Consider the following 22,348-nt stretch of genomic DNA (forward strand, 5'->3'; position numbering starts at 1 on the left):
CCAGATGGAAATGACAGGCATGTACTCAGTTAGCTATTAAGAGAGAGTCTTAGGCTAGGAGTGTGGCTTAGCGGTAGAGTGCTTGCCTAGCATGCATGAAGCCCTGGGTTCGATTCCTCAGCACCACATAAACAGAAAAGGCTGGAAGTGGCTCTGTGCCTCAAGTGGTAGAGTGCTATCCTTGAGCAAAACAAAGCCAGGGACGGTGCTCAGGCCCTGAGTCCAAGCCCCAGGATGAGAACGAGAGCGAGAGAGCAACAGAGAGAGCAAAAGGGAGAGCGAGAGCGAGAGCAAGAACGAGAGAGAGAGAGAGAGAGAGAGAGTCACTCTTGTGGACTTTTTAACCTGGGATTGGCGTAGAGACACCACCCTTCCAATCTCAGCTCCCATGAAGCTAGGATGAATGGTGCACACAACCACACCCAAATGATAATGGGGTTTTAGGAACTTTCCTTGTCTGGCTGTCCTCAACCATACTCCTCAGCCTCCCAAGTAACTAGGATTACATACATAAGTCACCAGCACCCACAGGTTTGGGCTCTTTAACAAAAGTCATCTTGATGGACCTGGGAGGTAAGTTTTGTGTTTATTTCCACCCAAAGCCACCCAGTGGTAGGAAAACTGGGGCAGATGTGAGCTAGCTCAAAAACCAAGTATGCAGAAAGAGAAAGACAGTGAAGAAGAAAAATGAAGTATAATTCAACTATAAGAACAGAAAAATAGGTACCTGATCCTCCGTCATCTTGAACTCTCATCCTTTGTATGTGAAGGTTTGTGGGAACAAATTCTAACTTTTTATCTGCTTTCAAACTACTTGCTTTAAAAGAGGGACCTAAGAAATGGAACATAAGAAAACACAGGTCATCAACATTTATTATGAACAACAATAAGGTAAGTGACTATTCAGTTCTGCTGTTGTGTGTAGGCTGCATGCTACAACAATGGCTAAGAAAATTCTGACTTGTGCATGAACACATGCCATTTCTATATGGTGAGTTGGAGGGGCTACTCTTCGGCGACAAGACTGATTCTGAGTGCTTAGGTGGTAAACAGAGGCAGGGAAAACCAGCTCCTCCTAAGACTCAGCTCAAAACTCAAAGACCTGACACACAGAAGTGATCTAGGGTAGCACAATGTCAGCACCACTATACAAAGTAAACAGGTCCATGACAGAAACACCTGTCCTGACTGTAGAGTGCCTTCACCCAAGATCTGAGAAGCTGTATCACTTAGAGCAATACAACAGTTTTTATAATACAACACTTTTCAATTCTGAAAAGTGATGAAAGGTGTGCTCATCACCCCAGGTCCAACAAAATGAGTAAATGCAACAGAGAACAGATTTCAGCCCTCCAGAACACAGACCTAATAAACAAATGTCCTCGTGTATGCATGTGTGGGTAACAAGGCTGGATGATGTTTTGTAATTAGTGTCTAAAATCTTACTTCTATAATCAGAATTCAGAATCTGTAACTACTGAAGAACCAAGACCTAACAAACCAGGAACTAAAATGACAGGACTGTAGAGGAAATAAACATTCCATCTCATATAAAACAGTGAAGTCTGGTTGTCGCTGTGCACACCAGTAGTCGATGCTCTCCGTCTTGTCACAGGAGCTGTTCCAAGGGCCTGATACCCACCCTGTGGCGCTCACACCAGCTGTGTGGGTGAAAAATGCAGACAGAGAGGTGCTGTGAGAAGTGAAGACTGCCAGACATGATTTTTTAAAGGCTCTCCGAGGATTTGGATGTTGATGACATCTGAGAAAGTCTACTTCAGAAAACTTACAGTTGCTTGACTTTCATACTTACCCAGGGAGCATTTGTCCAGCACTGCTCCTTCAGACAAATGCTGTCATTTCTCATAGACTTATTCGTCACTTAGACCTATTCTTCAGGATCAAGCCAACCTCATATACCACCATCTTATCATACCTATAATATTTTAGCTTCTTCTTACCCAAGTTTATGGACGTTTACATATTCTGTGTCAAACCACAATAAGGCCTTATGTTATTTCCTTAAACCCTGAAAGAGTTTAAGGAAGGCGTAGGGTAGAAGAAAGACAGAATAAGAAGATAGGGAGTCATTTGAAATGTTAAAGCCATAAATCAAGAAATGAAAACCAAATACATTCTATTTGGAATAAAAGGGAAAAGCGTTAAGAACAGTTTTCTAAATCTAATCTGAGAATTTTGACAATCTAGTGGCATCTCTCAAGAACAAAGAATGTAGAGCTAGGACTGTAGCTCAATGGAATAGTACTTGCCAACCATGTGTAAGACCCTGGGTTTGATCCTCAGCAGTGCAAATTTTTTAAAAAGAAGGAAAAAAGCCAGTGTTTATACTTCACTGTCTTTTTAGTCTTAAAATATAGAGTTCTACTCTGACAATTTATGTACTCAACAAAGTAGAACTGCATAATTAAACCAGAAATCCTATAGAACTTTTTCGTCTCAAAGCAGATGGCCTATATCCTTTTGGTCATTTCAGTGATATTAAAGCCAGATGAAGGTATTGCATGAACTATTAATAGTTTGTGGCTCTGTCTCCTCTGAATTTCATTCTGCAGTGAGTGTGTTGGAAGAGGGAACAAAGGAAGGACTTTCAGTGCAAACTCGTTGATTTGTCTTTTTAATTAAGATCTAAAAATGTATATCTGAAAGAATTCACTCCTATATGGAATCTGTTTCTAAAAACCCACTCAGGAGTGTCAGTGACCGTATGCGACTGATCCTTGGCTCCAGCTCTCTGACCAGGAAAGTAGGGCGTGCATATGCTTGGAGAGGATGGGCCATACCCACCTTTGTACTGATGAAGGTCCGTCAGGTTCTCCTGGTATGTGAGGATAACTGTCTGGTACTGGGTGATGATTTGGCGCCTGAGGCTTTCCCAGCAAGGGGACAGCTCCCCCAACTCCTCCAGCTCACACACTCTGCAAAGAAGACACACTTGTCAGGCCTTGGGGATAGCTCACCTGCTCAGAGAAATCCAGGAATCCTGACTAAAAGAACAAGATGCACATGAAAGGAGTATTGATACCAGAATAAACTAGGTTAGCCAGCTCAAAGAGCAACTGAGGGGAAGGCAGACAAACAGCTACCTGAAAGAGAGACCACATGAGAAAATGCACCAAGAAAGATTGTAACAGGAATTCAGGAGAATGTTCAAGAGAAACAGTGGAAATAGTGAGAGGAGAGAGGCTGTCAGGAAGTGGCTCTGGAGTGGTATCCTGGTGACCTTGCAGGTACCACCACTGGCACAGCCTTCCTGAAGCTAAGTAAGATGGATGACGTATGACTGTCCAGAAGACAGGTACTAGACACATGTCAGTAGCAGTCATGGTGGCATTTTCCATGTGCCTCCCCGTCTCCCCTCAGTGGCTGTCAGGACAGTGTCTCATTGTTTCTGAGGTTCTGATGAGGTGTAGGCTTTCTACTCCTATCCTACTGCTGGGCTAAAGTCCAGACCTGGCTCTTCAGTAATGGTTGCCATAGTCATCAATCCCTCTGAACTCGATGTCATCATTTTGGGGAGTGGGAAAAGGACCACTAGGAGCTGGTACCTTTGGCTGTTCTTCCTTTCACTGCCTATGCAAGGAAGACAGCCCGGCTCTAGTCTTGTCTTCTATGTGTGTGCTTGACAAAGGCATGGAGGACAGGGGAAGAATAAAAGAATGACAAGTTATCTCCGCAAAAATGTAAGCTGTGAGTAAGAGCTGAAATATCAACTTCTTAGTTCAGCAACAGTAGCTGCACAATCGAAACAACACAAACACAAGATGTATTTTTAAAAAATATTTAGCAGTAAGCATTACAACCATTAAGTGATTGCTTGTAGTAAATAGCTTACAAAGCACGGGGCTCTATGTCTTTTTTTAATTTAATTTTATTGTCAAGATGATGTATAGTTACAGTTACATACATAGGTAGTGAGTACATTTCTTGTCAAACATGTTAAAAACAATTTTACAAAACTTTTTAAGAATCTATTAAATTGTTTAAAGGGCTTTCTTAAAGTTTTGTCATATTATTATTATTATTATTAAAGTAGCAAACCTAATGTAAAATAAAACCCAATGAAGGTGGGGCTACAGTGAAACCAAGATTCTCACTCCCCTGCCAGCCACCAGTCTGCTGACCTCAGGACAATCCTGAGCACAGGAACCCTGTCTCCTTTCTCCTGTTAGCCACTCTCTTCGGAGGTCTTTGCCTCTGTGTTGCGCATGGCTGTCCATGATGCCTCTGGGGTCAGCTAATGTTGCCATATCCCAAAGAACTGCCTCTCCTCTCTCTTCCCCCAGCTTCCTTTTTCTTTCTGTACTGTGGGAATGAGAGTCCTGGGGCTTGACTTCAGGGCCTGGGCACACTGTCCTTGAGCTTTTTGTTCTACCACTTAAGGCACAGCTCCACTTGCATCTTTTTGGTGATCAACTGGAGATAAGAACCTGAGATCTCGGCCTCCTGAGTAGCTAGGATTACAGGTGTGAGCCACTGTGCCCAGCCCAGCTCCCGCCCAGCTCCCTTTCAATGTTGGACATACACTGACTGCCCTAGCACACCTGGAAGTGGTTCCCTTCTCTCTCCCTTTCTGACCTTTTCTGGTGCCCACCCAGAGTACAAGTGCCTCAACCTAGAAAACTTCTGGGCAGCTATGACTCAAGAATAATCAGTTATCTGTAACATTCTGAAGGATATGTGAGAGGAGACTGGAAGAGGCACTGCGTATTAGGCACACCTCTGGGGTTTCAAGCACAATGTCTAATGAAATCCTTATCACGGATCCAAGTACAGAGGAACTACTGAGACTCTGGCAAGCTAAGGCCACAGGCAAGCAGCAGAGGGAGGGTTTGCAGCCTAGCCTGCCTTGCCTACTGCATCTTAGAAAGGAAAAGGTATGTGTCATGGGGTGGTGGGTGATCACCCTTCCCATGAGGCCTCACCTGGCTGCGTCCTCTTCTAACAGGAGCTTTACAAATTGCCGGGGTACATGCAGGGAGAGCACGCTTTCTGCCATCTGCTCCAGGATCCTCAGGTGGTTGCCATCAGTGGTTGGGAATCGGTACATGCGGCAGATGGCGCCTCCAAACACTGAGGTAGGAAGGCAAGAGAGAGAGGCTCTGGGTAAGCTGGCCAAAGACCTGCCTGTGGGTCTTCCCACGCAGGCTCTCAGCGATGCCAGCACCATCAAGTCCTCTCTCTATTCTTCTCAAGAGAGTTTAAGCACATAAAACAAACCCCATACACTGCCTAAACCTGGTGGTCCTCCTCTATGACATGCAATCTTCTTGTCCCAGAAGATGACTCACTCTAAAGTGCAAAAAGCTGAAGTAGGGAGGCGCTCACTGAATTCAACATGAAAGAAGAAAGAATGAAAAGAAAGGTACCCCCTTTTCCTCAGGGTATGGCTAATTCCTATGCTGCGGAAAGAATGGCGCACTGATGAGTCATAAACAGATCATGACTGGGATGTGGCTATGACAATCACAGACGGCAGGAGCAGGAAGTGACCATGGGACTAGGTGGACACTCACAAGAGTGGCAAGAGTACCAACAGAGGAAGCTGTTTACCCGATTTCAGTAAAGTGTCTTTTCGCAATGAAGCATATTTGGATCGGATCCCCAATGCCTCAGTCAGGCTCTCATCAACAGGCAGAACCATCTAATAAAACACAAGAAATCTGAGACTCAGGTGACTGCAGAGCTCATAGAAATGGAGACCTCATGCATAATACAAGAACTCTACAACGAATACGCTGCCCAAGCCACCAACACTCATTCCCCACTCAGTACACTGAGCATTTTCCATACCTGGCCAGATTTCCTCACATCCATGTCTTCTAAGTCATTTACCTTGTGTTTCAGAATTCTAATGTGCAAAATGATGCCAAGGGTTTCTCAGGAGAGTGTTTGGGGCTTACTTTGAGTGAAACAAAGTATCTTTGTATTTTATAACAATGACTCCTTAGTGTTGGGGCTCTTAAATTAGAATTTTCATCTGAGGGCATGTGGTCTATGAGAGACTATGTGTAAAGGTGCATGCTGGAGAGAAGGAAAGGGGAGATGGAAGGAAAGGATGCCGAAAAGAAGGCAGTATGCAAGGTGACTGGGACATATCAATGTTTAGGGGAGACAGTTACTATCAGAATATAATGGAGGACCCAGGTCTCAATTGCCTCTTTACTCGCATGCCACTCCTCACACTCTGGCCAACTTCCTGTCTTCTTGTTCCTGCTCATTAAAAGTAGCCAGTATGGTGCAGGGAGCAGAGGAAGGCTCTAGAGCAGTAGTCTCAGGGGCCTGGGCAGGAGTCTTTTCTACCTACTAGCAACCATGCCTGGAGAGGACCAGAGTATTCCATGGGGTGCAACAGGTTCTGTCCTTTGCTCAGTACAGAAGCTGTATTCACAAGGGTAGATCCACAAGGCTTTCTGAGGGAGAGGAGGAACGTCTACTTACCCTTCCATTGACTGTGTCCACAGACCGGGTCACAGGCGGTTGCTGGTCTGACTTCTCCTCCATCTGCCAGCCAATTACCGTGATATTACCTACACGGTCACTCTCTGCAGACCTGCAATGAACATCATGTATTGATGAGTTGCACTGAGACCATTACCTTTTTTCTGCTTAAATTCAAAGCCCAACCATCCTGTCTGTACCTTTATGTTCCTGGAGCAGCAAGGCCCAGCCAGTTGAGCAACCAGTTACCACTCACTGTTATGTACCTTTGTGGGAAAGCAAACAAGCCAGCCCCTGGGACCAACTCTACCTAGAAAGTGCTAAGGTGATGGGAACATGTCTCAAGGCCAGGGCTGAGAGGGACATTTTCCAGGGCCCACCCTCAAGCTTTGATTAGCTTAACGGAGGCATCCTAGGAGTTCCTGACGTTTGCTAATCCTGAGGTGATCAGCTCATGCCCCTCCAGGCCCTCTCAGGGCAGGTGATGGCTGGCTGCACCTTAGGCCGGATTCAGTCTACTTCTAAATGTGTATGTCATCCCATTTACTTACCTTTTTTAAAAATGACTTTCTGTCACTCTCACTGTTCTCTAACTTGAGAAAGTCCTTCTGTGCCATCTGTTCAACCATCTTTAGGTTCTTCCTAAAATGAAGGTGTCCATTTCTCTGACCCGACTAGATTTAGTTCTGGCACATCTACGTAAATATTTTCTCAAGCAGCCCTTTCTCTCACATGATCCCTCACTTGACCTAAGATTTCTGAATCAAGTTCTCTATACACGAAGGACCGCTGCAGGGTGCTTGTCCTGTCAGTAGACAGGATAGCCAATTGCAGCTGTGCTTACATTTCCTATGGATACTCCTGGCTCATTGTCCTACAGACATTTCCATGCACATTCCTATCCTGACTGGCCCTCTGATGGGTTGAGAGGTTCATCTTGCCTCACTTCAGAGACCAACCACTGCCTCATTCCAGATCATTCTCTGGGAAGGGCCTGAGTGTTCTCTCAGAATAAGAATGAGGCCTTACTCAATGTGTCCCTGGACCCCTGATTCCAGATCCTTTCAAAGGAATAAAACTGAATACCAACCTTAGTGTTAAATGTAATCTGTGATGCCTGTCCTGGAGCAGATCTTTGACAATGAATGTTCCAGAGCCCAGTAAATACATCTGAGGAAGAGGACGGAGATACAGCATAAGCACACTTGTTTTGCCTCTGGTCCAATTTTTGTGGCCCACAGGAGTCTGGCTAGTTCTCACCACACCTCCCACCTTCCTCTCAGGAGTGCAATATGGATGCTCAGAAAGAAAAAAAGATCCCAAAGACAAACACGTTTATAGACATAAGTTAATTTGTGAGCCAGTAGTAAAGTAACTCTTGTGCTCAATTCTCACTCAAATGATTGCTATCTATAGAGGAAAAAAAAATCCCATGAATCCCATGTTACTTAACTGTTCCCTGAGATCTATCTTTGACATCATACACAGACAGTTTGATTTGTGTCATCTGATTGATAAGTGAGTCTTGAAAGAAGGCAATACTGCTTAGAAATATAGGATTGTTGGTTCCCTAGAACAGAAAAGAATACAATCAGAGCTAGATTTGTTTTTAAATATACTAACAATTTTTTATTTATTTATTTATTTTGCCAGTCCTGGGCCTTGGACTCAGGGCCTGAGCACTGTCCCTGGCTTCTTTTTGCTCAAGGCTAGCACTCTACCTCTTGAGCCACAGCACCACTTCCAGCCTTTTCTGCCTATGTGGTACTGAGGAATCAAACCCAGGGCTTCGTGCATGCTAGGCAAACACTCTACCGCTACGCCACATTCCCAGCCCCATAAACTAACATTTTAAAAATGAGCAACCAACACTTTTACTTGTGTGGCATCTAAATGCTAATGATGGCATAAGTGGATGCATATAAGCAAAAACCTTTTCCAAAAGAGAAAAATGTAGTCTGACCTAGAATGTTACAGACCCAGACACAACCAACAGGCTCACTACATGAGCTGTGCTGGGGACTCATTTCTAAGGGTACCATACAAAGAAGAAAAACTTTCTAAAACTGAAATGTGTTCAATGTCCAAGTATATTCTTAGTGTTACATCTTTGTAAATTCTATATTTGGACCTATAACTTGGGGCTGTTTCTTTAAGATGTACAAACAAGCACATGAAATAGGAAAGAATGGCTTAAGTTGCTTATTATTTCTAGAACCTTGTGTTTGGACTAATTGAAGCTAACTTTTTAAAAGTTATCCAGGACTGGCTGCTAGTTTCTAGATCAAAGGTAGCTATTTCCTGGTAGCATAGCCCTGCTCACAAAATTCCTTAATATTTATATACCCTTTCTCAAGCATAATGGTTATTCGGTCCTGTTTGTACCTATGATAATGTTGGGGACTCTTGACTGGGATCTCCCAACAACCTAAGATGTAGTGTCTCACTATCTCCTGGACAGCTCTGCCTGGGGATGGGTTGCTAGGTGGGGACTCCCTTGATCCAACCTCTCCCCATGCTGTCCTTGGTGAAGGCCACCTCAGACTAAAAACCTAGACTGACATCTTGGTGCCCTCTCTATCATGTCTGTAATCATAAATTCTCACTTCAAGTTCTACCTCAGAAACTTGCCTATATGGTCTATAAATAGCAGATCATCTTTAGAGAAAATGACCAAACAGGTATTCTGCTAAGAATCTGGAAACTGGGAAAGCAAAGGAACTGAGGAAACAGTTCTTTGGTAATAAACCGATTGAAAGTGAGTCTTTGAAAAAATATATTTCTGTCAAGAAATGAAGTAGAATAAAGACTTTCATCTAAGATAAAAATAAACCCAATCCACTAGGACATTCTGGAAGTAATGTTCTTGAATCTGACCTTGGATTTCAAAAAGGACCTATTTTTTATCATGCCTGACACAGGTCTAAACTTTTTTAAATTACGCTTTTTGCTTTTAACTTCTGATAAATTTTCTTACATTTTCTTTTTTAGTTGTTGTTTTAGAAAAACAACTCACATAATGATAATTACAGCCACAGATGCCTAGGAATTGCACAGCATTTCACAAGGGCTATGAGTAACACGTGAGCACAACTCCAGCTTCCTCAAGGAAAGGATACCAAAAGCACCCACCTCAATGATCTCTGTCTGCGCATGCTTTGTCCAGAATGCCTGAGGAGGGGTGGTGACGCTCACCGCTACAAAACTATTCGGTTTTCGATCTAGCGATGGAGTATGCAACTCACTGCAAGCTATAAAAGGAAGTTAGGAAAGAAATGTTAATCATTGTAGACTGGATTCTAATTTATCTGCTCCAAACAAAATAAAAACAAAAGTAACACTCGGAAGGATCAGAAGATCAATTTGTCAGCCGTCACAGAGAGGAGATTTAAAAATTTTCCTCCTTCTACTTCACAAGATAGAGGACAATCAGTACAGGAAAAGGCTGCATTAAGGTTGGCTCTCCATGTTGCAGGAATAGAACACAGAACCAGTCATCTCAGACAGGACTGACTGTATGCCCTACAACTGGACCTTAATAACTAAAGAAATTCTACCAAACTAAGCCTAGGGATCACAGAGTCTCAGGACAGCTCTACATGCCTGTGTCCCACAGCTAGTGCAGCTGAGTGTTTGGTGCCCCACAAGCCATAGTGTGTGGCTGGCTGGATGCTAGAATAAATTTAAAATTCTTATTTTTATTTTTATTGTCAAACTGATGTACAGAGAGGTTACAGTTTCATACGTTAGGCACTGGATACATTTCTTGTACTGTATGTTACCTCCTCCCTCATTCCTCCCTCCTAAATTTAAAATCCTACAGCAAATTAAACAAAGCTTTTTTTGTAAAAATAAAAAACAACAACTTAATGGCGTTTATTCTCCTTATAAAATTATACCAAATGCAAAGTTATTAAAAGTTACTTTTTAGAACTAACAATATCTTGTAGAACCAGTTCAGTTAGAAAAATGCATCAAACTTTGAAACAGATTACAAGTCTCAGATATTTATATCACAGAAGTGACCTATAGGAAAAAATATTACATTTCACTAACACACTCCCTAATATGAAAGGCACTATGAAAAAACAAAGCCCACTGTCATTAAACTATGAATGCCATCAATAATAAGTTTCCTTATTAAAGGGCCTGAGGCTGACACATTCTTCCATTTTTATTGTTTTAGTCTTTTAGCTTTTATTGTTTCAAAATATCTTCCCTGTACCTGAATTTCCAAGGATATTGCCTCTAAGTAATTATTTTCTGTAAGACCTTTAAATATATTGTCTCTAGATTTCTATCTTTTCTGTTATAAAACCAGAAGTCAGTCTAGTTATTGCTACTAAGAGGTGTGTGTGTGTGTTTGTGTGTCCTGTTTCATTATGTATCTAGAAACATTTTATTTTTATTTACAGTATTTTATTAACTTTTCTAATTGTTTCTTCTTGGGCACAAAACTAATGACAGCCTCATGTTTGTTATACTGTTTCCTCTCTCTATGTCTCCCCTGCCTAACTTTTCCTCTCTCCCTTTTCCATTTTTTTCTTGTCTTGAAACAAGAGGACTTGCTCCCTCTGTTCTGCTTGCTGTCACATGTGGATGCAATATGACAGTTATCTGCAAAGACAGCAAGCCAGCTCTCACCAGACACTATATCTGCTGGCATCTTGACCTTGAATTTCCAGACTCCAGACTGTGAGAAATAAATTTCTGTTGCTGAAACCACCCCATCTATGATATTCTGTTATGTCAGTCCACACACTAAAACACAGAAAAGTTATTTTAACACCTGCATCTAAATTAACCCTAATACCCAGAGCCCCCTCTGCATTTGTACTGCTTATTTCTGTTTCATGTTTCTTGTCTCCTCATATTTCAAGAATTTATATATTTGTGCTTAATAGAACACTTGAAAAACTGTTGAGTCAGGCACCAGTGGCTTGTATCTGTAATCCTAGCTACTATAGAGGCTAAGACCTAAGGATCACAGTTCAAAGCCAAACTGGGCAGAAAAGTCTGTGAGACTCTACTTCCAATTAACCAGAAAAAAAAAAAAGTCAGGCTGTTAGCATGGCTTAAGTGGGAGAGCACCAGCTGAGCAGCTGAGCAAGTAACTAGAGCAAACAAAAAGCCCAGGACCAGAATTTTAAAAAAAAGTTTTTGGAAACTAGATGAGGCCTGGACTGATGCTATCTTTCTCCTGGGTCTAAGCTGCACTGGTACTCTAAGGTACCATCACTTATTTCAAGGACTAGGATGACTTGAAGTCCCTATGAACACCTGCTTCCACTTCCCTTTATTCTGGAAGCACAGCCTGATAATCTTATGAGACAATGCCTATACTACGGTACTATTACTTTAGTACCAATAGGCTGTTGAAAGCACTGCTCAGCCTCTGGACGTTTTAGCCTTGCTCTTGGAAGTTACTATGAGCCCTCTGAGAGAATAACTGGGCCTCCAACTTTAGATCCTATACTGTCCAAACAGCTCTCTGGAAACAAGGACATGGTATGGTTAGATTTTGCTTTTTTTGTTTGTTTGTTTTTTTGCCAGTCCTGGGCCTCGGACTCAGGGCCTGAGCACCTTCCCTGGCTTCTTTTTTGCTCAAGGCTAGCACTCTGCCACTTGAGCCACAGCGCCACCTCTGGCCATTTTCTATATATGTGGTGCTGGGGAATTGAACCCAGGACCTCATGTATACGAGGCAAGCACTCTTGCCACTAGGCCATATCCCCAGCCCAGATTTTGCTTCTTTAAAAAAAAAAAAAAAATCCTTAAATGGTAAGATTTTATTTTTTAAAATCTGGTGTTTATTCAGAAGCATGTAAGATTTATGAGCCCTTGAAAGAGTAACTAGGCCTCTATCTTCAGATCCTTTACTGTCCTATCAGCTCTCTAGAAACAAAGACAAGGTATTGTTTAGATTTTACTCCTTTTTTTTAAGCTATTCTTAAAGTAGGATTTTATTTTTGCCTATTTGTTTTTTTACTGAGAAGCATGTAAGATTCCTCTGCCTGAGAACTCTGAAGTTTCACAAGGAGATGGCTAACTGCTGGTGAACATACTGTGTCTTAAATCTATCCTTCTCTTTGAAAATATTCTTTTGTTACTTTGAGCCTGCTGCCCCTCTTTCTGTCTCCTCTTCCCCTGAGTCTCCTAGTAATCAAATAGTATAATGCCAGGTTGTGTCACAACTTCTAGCTCACAATTTCTGGGTTTGACATCTTATTTCAAGCTGTGATTGCCTTTGTGGATTTATAAGAGTTTTCTGCAGATTACCTTTGGCTCTTTAAAAAAGACTACTATTAAGATATAGTCACATATTATAAAATTCAGGAGTTTATAGTTTTGTAACCATTACCACTATCCACACTTCCTTAACATTGTTATGTTTCAAAAGAAAATAACCCATATCCATTAACAATATTCATCCTCTCTCATCACTAATCTTTTAGAAGCCATTTGTCTCTTTCTATATAGATCTGTCTTGTCTACTTTGGAAATTTTATATAAATGGAGTTGTACAATATATTGCCTTTTGTGTCTAGCCTTTTCCATTTGGCCTATTTTCAAGTCTCACCCATGCTACAGCAAGTTCCAGTACTTCATTCCTTTTTACTGATGAATAATGAGCATATCCTGTATTCTTCATCCATTCATCAATTGGTGAGTATTTTGACTGTTTCCAGTTTATTGTGAATAATGCTTATGTAAACATCAGTTTTTGTATGGACATATGTCTTTATCTCTTATATTTTAAGGAAATTTTTTTTCTGGATATAGAATTCCTGGTGACTGTCTTTTTCTTTCAGGAATTCCAACATCATCGTACTGTCTTCTAAACATAATATTGATGACATACACCATTACTCCCTATTGGAGATGCCCTATACATAGGAAGTCACTTCTCTCTTGCTTATTAAAATCTGTCTTTGGCTTTAATGGTTTAATTATGATGTGTCCAGCTTTGGACACATCTCTCTTCTTGGGGTTCATTCTTCTTTCTTGGAGTTCATTCAGGTCCTTGGAAATACTCCCCATTAAGTTTGGAAAGTTTACGGCTATTATTTCTTCAAATATGTTCTCCCCTTTCCTTTTCCTCTCCTAAAACTCCGATTAATCCTATGTTGGTGCATTAGATGGTGTCCAACAGATCTTTCAAGCTGTTCATTTTTCTCCATTCTTTTTTTCTTTATGTTCTTAGGCTAAATAATCTCAAGTGACAAGTTCTAAGTGTGCTGATTCTTTTTCTGTCTGCAATTGAGCCCAACTTACTGAAGTTTTCACTTCAGTTACTTTTGAACTTCAGACTTTGTATTTGATTCTTTTTATTATTTCTGCTTCTTCACTGATATTCATACGATTCAACAATTCTCTTCATTAGTATTGATTATTCATTATTTACTAATTAGTTCCATAGCTATACGGTTTCCTTTAGTCTTTGAGCATATTTTAAAAATATGATGATTTAAAATCGTAATCTAGCTAGTCAAATATTTCCTTAAGGACACTTCTTACTATGAGTTGTTGTTTTTCTTTTAAATTCTCCTGTGTATGACATACAGTATCCCCTCTTGTGCCAGTCCTGGGGCTTGAACTCAGGGTATGAACACTGTCCTTCAGCTTTTTTGCTCAAGGGTAGCAGTCTATCACTACTTGATTTACAGCTCCACTTCCAGAAATTTGGTGTTTAATTGGAGATAAGAGTCTCACAGACTTTCCTGGCCTGGCTGGCTTCAAACTGCAATCCCCAGATCTCAGTATCCTGAGTAGCTAGGATTAGAGATGTGAGCCACCAGTGCAGCTAGGATTAGAGATGTGAGCCACCAGTGCCTGGTGGACCTTTGATATCTTTTGATAAGGCTTTTGCTAGGAATCTGTGTGTGCACATTGGGGTACACCGTCAGTGTCCATGCAGGCAGTTTACAATGGATTGTCTTCACTGGCTGCTTGTGTTGAGCCTAAAGGTTGAGTTATTGTAACGTTTCCAGATCTTCCCTGGCAACATATATAGCCCTGAACATGGGCACAGCCAGCTCCACACATGTGCTGGCATCCATGAAGGTATCAGAGACTTTCAAAGGGATTTTTTTGGTGGACATACATTCTCAGCTTTCCTTTTAAGTTTTAGGGTTGTGGTTATTGTCCTTTTTGAAAGGAGAAGTTTGCTTCTTGTTTGCTTCGAGTATTAGTACTGACACGGATAGCTGAAATGTTATTTTATTTTATTTTTTTTTTGGCCAGTCCTGGGGCTTGGACTCAGGGCCTGAGCACTGTCCCTGGCTTCCTTTTGCTCAAGGCTAGCACTCTGCCACTTGAGCCACAGCGCTGCTTCTGGCCGTTTTCTGTATATGTGGTGTTGGAGAATTGAACCCAGGGCCTCATGTATGCGAGGCAAGCACTCTTGCCACTAGGCCATATCCCCAGCCCCTGAAATGTTATTTTTTAAATGCCAATGATTTTTTGTTGATAGGGTGCCAGACATCAAAACAGGGCCTCACTTGTAATAAACAGATACTCTCAGCCCTGGTCATTGTTTTTACAAACACACTTGGAGAAAAAAGCTGTTTCCAGTGGGTATTTCCTGAACTAAGGCAAACAAGGCCAAGTCCTACAAGTGAGGTTTTCAGAGAGTAGTCAGGCCATCAAACTAATGACAATTCTCTGAAAATGGGGCTTTTGTAGGATAGCTCCATTCTATGTCCCAGTGATTTCTAGGCTACTGGTTTTCACAGAGGTTTCAGGTGACCAAAGACTAAAAAGCAAAATACTATTTTAAAGGCCAGTTGACCCATGGCTACCTTCCAAATACCTTTAGCCTTTATACAAGTGACATCCTCTCCTGGTTTCACTCACCTGCCACCTGGCCTACCTAAGTCTTACTCTATGTTTAATTACTAGCCAAATGCTAACTGATAAGCTCTCCCACATTTTCCTTTCACCTATCATGTTCTATATCAATGATTTTACCATGTGTATGTTTAGTTTGCTTCTAAATTTTAAAACTTTTATTGATTTTTCTATCAGAACTCAAATATTTGCTCAATCATCCTGTTTCTGTTCATCTATTTTTTTTTTACAAAAAAAGTGGTAAAAATTCATTTAACATAACACCCATCCTCACCTTTTTAGCTGTCTTTTGCCCTCCACATTCTAATCAACATGACTGTGTTACTGCTCTTGATCTGTCAGACTCGGAAATGTCTGAGAAATATTCTATTGTAGACATCTGTAGTTCAATTATACAACTCCTATCTTCTCTTTATCATTTTAGTTGTTTTTGTTGTTACATTCACAATTTACATTATTAAACTTAAGCAAATAGTACTTATCATAGTCACAAAGGATTTCTTTCACTTCTCTCCAGTTTATATCCTTTTTCTTGTATATCATATCATCTTTCAACTTATTCCCACTTTTGGGAAAAGAATATCCCCTATTACCTCTAGAAAAAAATGCATACAGAAAAAGTCAATTTATTTGAGAGTCTGTGGAGCCAAAAACAAGTTGCCTTCCACACTCATTCCATGGATAGTCTACTTGGGTAGAAATTTCTAGCTTGAAAATATAATTAAGGTGTTGCATTGCTGTTTCCAAGTTTCCCATTTCACTGAGAAGTTCCATACCAGTTCTATTCCTGATCCTTGAATACACCCTGCTTTTCTTCTGGATAATTTTAGCATTTTCATTTTATTGCCTATGTTCTGAAATGTCATCATTTGTACCCTGCTATGTGTCTCTTAAAATCATTATGCTACGCCTTGGAAGGCATTATTAGCCTAGATACATGTTCTTCAGTGTCTTTTGTTTGTTTGTTTGTTTGTTTGTTTTTTGGCCAGTCCTGGGGCTTGGACTCAGGGCCTGAGCACTGTCCCTGGCTTCTTTTTGCTCAAGGCTAGCACTCTGCCACTTGAGCCACAGCGCCACTTCTGGCCATTTTCTGTATATGTGGTGCTGGGGAATTGAACCCAGGACCTCATGTATATGACGCAAGCACTCTTGCCACTAGGCCATATCCCCAGCCCCCTGTTCTTCAGTTTTGTACAGTTTCTTACATTATTTCTTAGTAATTTCATCTCTTGTAGTCCTTTTTATTTTTCTCTTTGTTTTGTTTTAACACTGGACCTTCTGGATTTACACTCTGTTTTTCCACTCCCATTCATCTCCCATTTTCTGTTTTGATTTTAAATTTTTACTTTTTTTCTTTTTCTTTTTTTTTTTGGTCAGTTAGTTGTAGGCCTTGAACTCAAGGTCTGGGCACTGTCACTAAGCTCTTTTGCTCAAGGCTAGTGCTCCATCACTTTGAGCCATAGTGCCACTTCCGTTTTTTTGTTGGTTAACTGAAGATAGAGTTTCATGGACATTCCTGCCCGGGCTGGCTTCAAACCGCAATCCTCATATCGGCCTCCTGAGTAGGAGTAGCTAGGATTACAGGTACGAGCCACCAACATCTGGCTAAAATTTTACTTTATGAAAGAATTCTTTTAAATATCTTCTAAATTTTGTTAAATCTATAAGTTCATCTGTTAGATGTGAAATGTTAATAATTGCCTTTGTTCTTTGATTGCTTTTTTCCTTACTATACTCTGTTCTTGGATACACGTGGATAGATCTTCATTTCATGAGGATATGCATTATAATTGCTTTGATATTTTCTTCTACAATGTCTCCATTCCTTCTAACTCTCTAGTTTTTTTCTATTTCTTTATGGCTCTTTGACTAATAATTCATTTAGGTTGGTATCAATTTCGAGTTACATCGTAAAGTATACCTATGGTGAGAGTGCAGTTCAGTGAGTGAGGTAAGCATTTACATCCCTACCATCACCGACTGCCACAGTTAAGACACACAATATTTCTGCTACCCCAGAAAGTTTCCTTGCCCATTTCTAGTCAATCTTCACCCTAGTCAGAACCACCAATATAAATCCATACAGATCAATCTTCTTGAATTTCATGCAAATGGAAATCATACAATACATAGCTTTCAGTGCATTGCTTCTTTCTTCCACTGTGTATTTTGTGTATTCGTTATGTGTATCAGTCATTCATTTCTTCTCCTTCTGAGTAGGATTCCTCTCATCACTAACTATTCTACTACATTAAAGCTTCCTGGACCTTCGAGTTGTTTCCAGCACAAGTGATTATAAACAAAGCTGTAACGAGCATCTGTGTAGCAATCTTTGTGTGGGCAATAGTCCACACATTTTTAAGAATCATGAATTAAAGGCTATGTGATACTGAGTGCTCAGAGTAGTCTGAGTAGGGTCCACCACAGCAACTGGCAGCCTATGTTAATTTTAGTTTGGGATCTAAAAGGCCAACATCCCTTTGTTTCTTTGTAGGGGAATGAGTGGTTTCCTTTTTCCACGTAAAGAGCCTCCTGACAAAAGGCATATGCCTGGCAGAATGAGGATAAGAGCACAGTTGAGAGGTGGAGGCTTGACAAATAAGGCTTAACCTTTTTTTTTTTTTTTTTTTGCCAGTCCTGGGCTTGAACTCAGGGCCTGAGCACTGTCCCTGGCTTCTTTCTGCTCAAGGCTAGCACTCTGCCACTTGAGCCACAGCGCCACTTCTGGCTTTTTCTGTTTATGTGGTGCTAAGGAATCGAACCCAGGGCTTCATGTATGCAAGGTGAGCACTCTACCACTAGGACATATTCCCAGCCCAGCTTAACCTTTTTGTCTGGCCCCCTATCTCCACTTCAATGTGCTAATGTATCTGACCCTAGAGAAGATCTAGAGTTGGCTCTTGGGAATAAGGTCCTCTCTAGTCTACTTACTATCTAGAAACAATTATTCAAGTCTTCCTTGGGAAAGGGAGTTTGATTGCTTTGATCTCTGTCTTTGGCGCAAGCAGTTGTACCCCTATATAGTAAATGAGAAAAGTGGTTTTACAAGGTCCGGTGGCAGCTTGATGCTATCCCACTGAGTTGGCACAGTTGAGCTAGTTTCAGTTACCTAACTCATTAGAGGTACTTCTTTCATGCCATTCCACCTCGCAGACATCACTGCCAGGCTACCAACCAATGCTGATCACTATCGAGGATCGGGGGTAGAGAAAGAAGAAGAATAGGGGACAGTGTGGACTCTGGAAGTTAAGTGTCTCCAGCCTCCTAAGCAGACCTCAGTAATGTCTTCCTCCCATGACCGTGAACCCTGCATGGCAAATTCCTCTCATTTGATCCTCACTGAAAGGGACAGCATACAGATACCATCACCCTCTTCTACAGAGGGGAATCTAAGGGCTAGAAAGCCAAACTTTTTTTGGTGGGGGAAGAGGCAGAGGGCAGTTACTGGCATGTACTGGGGCTTAAACTCTGGCCTTGTGCTCACTCAGCTTTTTCACTCATGGCTAGTTCTCTACTACTTTAACCACAACTCCAGCCCAGCTTTTTTGCTTAGAGAGTTTCTTGAGCTTTGCTGCCTGAGCTGGCTTTGAACCTTGATTGTCAGATATCAGCCTCCTAAGTAGCTATAAATTTATAGGAGTGGGCCCACTGGTGGCTGACTAGAAAGCTAAATTCTTACCATCAGAGAGCACAAAGCAGAGCAACAAGCCCATTTTTCTCAATCCTTCCTCAAGAATAAAGCAGTCTGTCTGGTGGCTCTGGTGAGCTCACTGCACTGCAGAGCTGCAAGGAGTAGGCCCTGCTGAAAAGACAGGAGCTCTGTGGGCTCTGTGTCCTGCCCACACAAAGTTTATAGCCTCATCTCAGCAATACTTCAGCAGTAGCAGCAGCAAGTTCTCAGAGACAAACTCATACCATTGGCAGGGTTTATGTTTTTGCTCTTACCCAATGTATTTTTTAAACAAAAGAAAAATAATTAAGATACCTACCTAAGCTGAATTCTAGAATGGGCTCATCTGGATCTTGTATATTTCCTGAGGAAAATAGAAATGACAGAATATCACTCTCAATAAACTTTTCCCTGCTTTGTATTTAATGCAAACAACAACTCTACTTTATTCCTTTCCCACTCCAAATTACTAAATTACTATAGGTTTCCACATATTTTTAATCTTTTTTTTTTTTTTGAGGCAGGGTCTTCCTATGTAACCCACACTCATCCAGAATTGACTACATAGTTAAGGCTGGCCTTAAGTTTACAATCCTTTGCCCTTAACCTTCCAAATGTTGGGATTACAATCATTCACAACCATACTCATCTTGATTTCTACATTGTTTTTCAACACATTGCTTCTGAGATTCGAAAGATGTCTCAGATCCAAAGACCAAATCTATTCCTCCTCAGATCTACAGGCCTACATTGTGGAGGACTTTTCTTATGGTCAAGCACTTGTCACATAGTCATTCCTATATCACCTATTGGCAGAAGTGTTCACTTAAACTAAATAACTGGTGGCGATCAGATTCCAACACACCAGGTCCCAGAAAGAGGACAGCTTTCCTCTTCCAACTTCCTACTTCAAGCTGCCGCAGGGCATGCACCTTCCACCTGACCACTGGACAATCCAGAGGACGGGCTAGCCACTCCCAGGACTGCCACAGTATAGAACCTGCATGCTGAGAGCTTGTACCAGGGGCCTGGTGCAGGCCCTGGGAGGCTCACCTGCCAGAGAGAGGCCCACCATGTCAGCTGCCACATCAATAGTGGATGCCCGCTGCATCGCACGGGCCCTGGCACCATGGCGAGGGCTGTGCTCTCTTGCTGTCATGATGTCATTGGTGATGATGTGTTTCTTGCTTCTGGGTCAAACCACGCCTGATTCCTTGGCAAGCGCTGGTAGCAAACCCAAGTTTCCTAAGGTGGCAGTAACCCTAAGAAATAGAATCAAATACTGGTAAGAAATCAAGGATGACGACTGAGAACACTGTGTTCCCATAAAGAAAAAAGTGACCAACATGGGCAAGATGCTATAACCACTGTCTTCTGAAGAGACGCTGGGGTAGACTGTCTGCCCTTCTCTGCCCCTTCAGTTACTTCTTCTTCCGCACTCCCCGACACAGTGTGCCCATGGAGTCTCACACAGCCATCACACCTTCCTCCACCAAGATATGCTACACTAAGTGATGGCCTAAATGTAATCACAAAATAGGGCTCGTTGAGATTTTCTTATTTACTATGCTCTTCTGTTGGTTGGTCTTAAAGACCTTTACAACCTTAAATGAATCCACTACAACCTCTGACAGAAGGAGAAAACATGCATGAAGACATCCACTGCCACAGGCACCCCAGTATGGCGGAGCACTGCAGAGTTTAGTAGAGCTCACGCTCCTCATCTGCCTACTCAACTTCCTACAGGCGTCAGGCTGCATCTTTCCTACAAAAGTCAAGTGGCATACTCTGGTTTCTCTTCAGATCGTTTAAATATTTTGCCTTTTACAAAAGTCAAGTGGCAGCACCTAATTGAAGGGGAAGTACTAAGGAGAGGAGAGGCAAATAGTGGGCAAATAGCACTGAAGTCGGAGTTATGCTGAGGTTGTCTTGGTGCAGCACAGAGCAAGCACTGTCTGCTCTCAGAAGTAGGTTAAGCACTAAGAGAGGAGTTAGTCCTGTGTGCTACAACTCCTGCTGGCTCAAGAAGGTACCAATCTTTACAGGTTAAGGTAATTAATGGAGCCATTAGACTCTCAAAGGTCTCCATATAGCCAGAATCACCCCCATCTTCTTCCAGGAAAGTCCACGCCTCTGTGCTTCAAGAACCCGGGCTGTGGCTCTCAAGTCAGTTATAAGTAACTTACTGGACATTCTTGCTCCAGGACCACGAGGCATTTCTTCATAGTACCATATCCAAATTTATCATCTACAAACAGAAAAGCATAAACTTGATAAGCTGACCAGACATGAAGTTCTCAAAACACAATGCCTAAAGAGGTGTGGAGCCAAGAACTACAACTCTATGTTCACTGGAACTCTACACCTTGATCCACTTTTGACTCAAACCCACAAGAATGAGAAAGCACACTGTCATCTTCCCCAGCTTAGGGTGATCCGCTCAGGATGCATGTGTCTGATCTAGAGAAACATGTTAACAGCTGAGGAAGATTTAGGGAAAACCAAGTGAAGCAGAGTCCTAGCTATTCCACTCACAAAACACAGACTCTGAAAGAGCAGCAAGAGGGCTCTGGCCTCTGCTTTCTGCAAAAACAAGTGTGTAATAACAAGAAGTGCTCTACAGACTCTGCCAGCCCCCCCCCCACCCCCACTGCCACTCTGCCTCGGGGACCAGATGCACTTAAGCCCAAATAACAAGAGCCAAAAGCAGCTTGACCTAGAGCTGCTTGGCCTTTGCGAAAGAAAGGAACTAGGAAGACCACTCCGTTTGCATGTTTTAGAAAGATTTAAGATTAATTAAGAAGTTAATTTTTATTGTGATCAAGAAAAGAAAATATAGGGCTGGGGATATAGCCTAGTGGCAAGAGTGCCTGCCTCGGATACACGAGGCCCTAGGTTCGATTCCCCAGCACCACATATACAGAAAACGGCCAGAAGCGGCGCTGTGGCTCAAGTGGCGGTGTGCTAGCCTTGAGCGGGAAGAAGCCAGGGACAGTGCTCAGGCCCGGAGTCCAAGGCCCAGGACTGGCCAAAAAAAAAAAAAAAAAAAAAGAAAATATAAAGAAATAACAGAAAAAAAAATAAGTTAAATAGGTAAATACAAGTCACACGCAGAACCAAGAATTGTATTGCTTTGTTTGCCGGAGTTTACTGGAATTGTAATCACTAACAACAATTCTGCTTCTGTGAGTCCGCTTGCTTGCTTTGCCTAACTCACCTGACCACCTGCATGTGGTACATGTGATTTTTGCCTTTACAAACCCAGCCCCCCTGAGACCCAGAGCTGTTTGTCGCCATCCCAGTGGTGGCAAACAGATGCTGTGCACAGCTAAATAAAAGACTCCTAGCCCAACTGACTGAGTGCTGGTG

The 22,348-nt window shown here is 42.0% G+C and overlaps 1 protein-coding gene across 14 annotated transcripts in view; it reads right to left on the bottom strand.

Annotated features, from left to right (window-relative positions):
- Positions 1-22,348, bottom strand: part of Inpp4a (inositol polyphosphate-4-phosphatase type I A) — an 86,114-nt gene that overhangs the window by 38,994 nt on the left and 24,772 nt on the right. For 11 of the 14 annotated variants that reach the window (XM_048352283.1, XM_048352281.1, XM_048352275.1 and 8 more), the window contains exons 2-12: positions 21,166-21,227; positions 20,033-20,241; positions 19,299-19,343; positions 9,592-9,710; positions 7,913-8,029; positions 7,550-7,629; positions 6,460-6,571; positions 5,572-5,662; positions 4,944-5,091; positions 2,806-2,936; positions 728-832 (exon numbers count right to left, since the gene is read on the bottom strand). In XM_048352283.1, the coding sequence (XP_048208240.1) occupies positions 728-832; positions 2,806-2,936; positions 4,944-5,091; positions 5,572-5,662; positions 6,460-6,571; positions 7,550-7,629; positions 7,913-8,029; positions 9,592-9,710; positions 19,299-19,343; positions 20,033-20,138 (1,054 nt within the window). In that variant the 5' untranslated portion in view covers positions 20,139-20,241; positions 21,166-21,227. Of the gene's footprint in view, positions 1-727; positions 833-2,805; positions 2,937-4,943; positions 5,092-5,571; positions 5,663-6,459; positions 6,572-7,549; positions 7,630-7,912; positions 8,030-9,591; positions 9,711-19,298; positions 19,344-20,032; positions 20,242-21,165; positions 21,228-22,348 lie in introns of those variants that run through there. The other 3 variants (XM_048352277.1, XM_048352284.1, XM_048352287.1) reach the window with 3 other exon arrangements.

The sequence above is a fragment of the Perognathus longimembris genome, chromosome 8 (assembly GCF_023159225.1).
Source record: "Perognathus longimembris pacificus isolate PPM17 chromosome 8, ASM2315922v1, whole genome shotgun sequence".
NCBI lineage: Eukaryota > Metazoa > Chordata > Mammalia > Rodentia > Heteromyidae > Perognathus > Perognathus longimembris.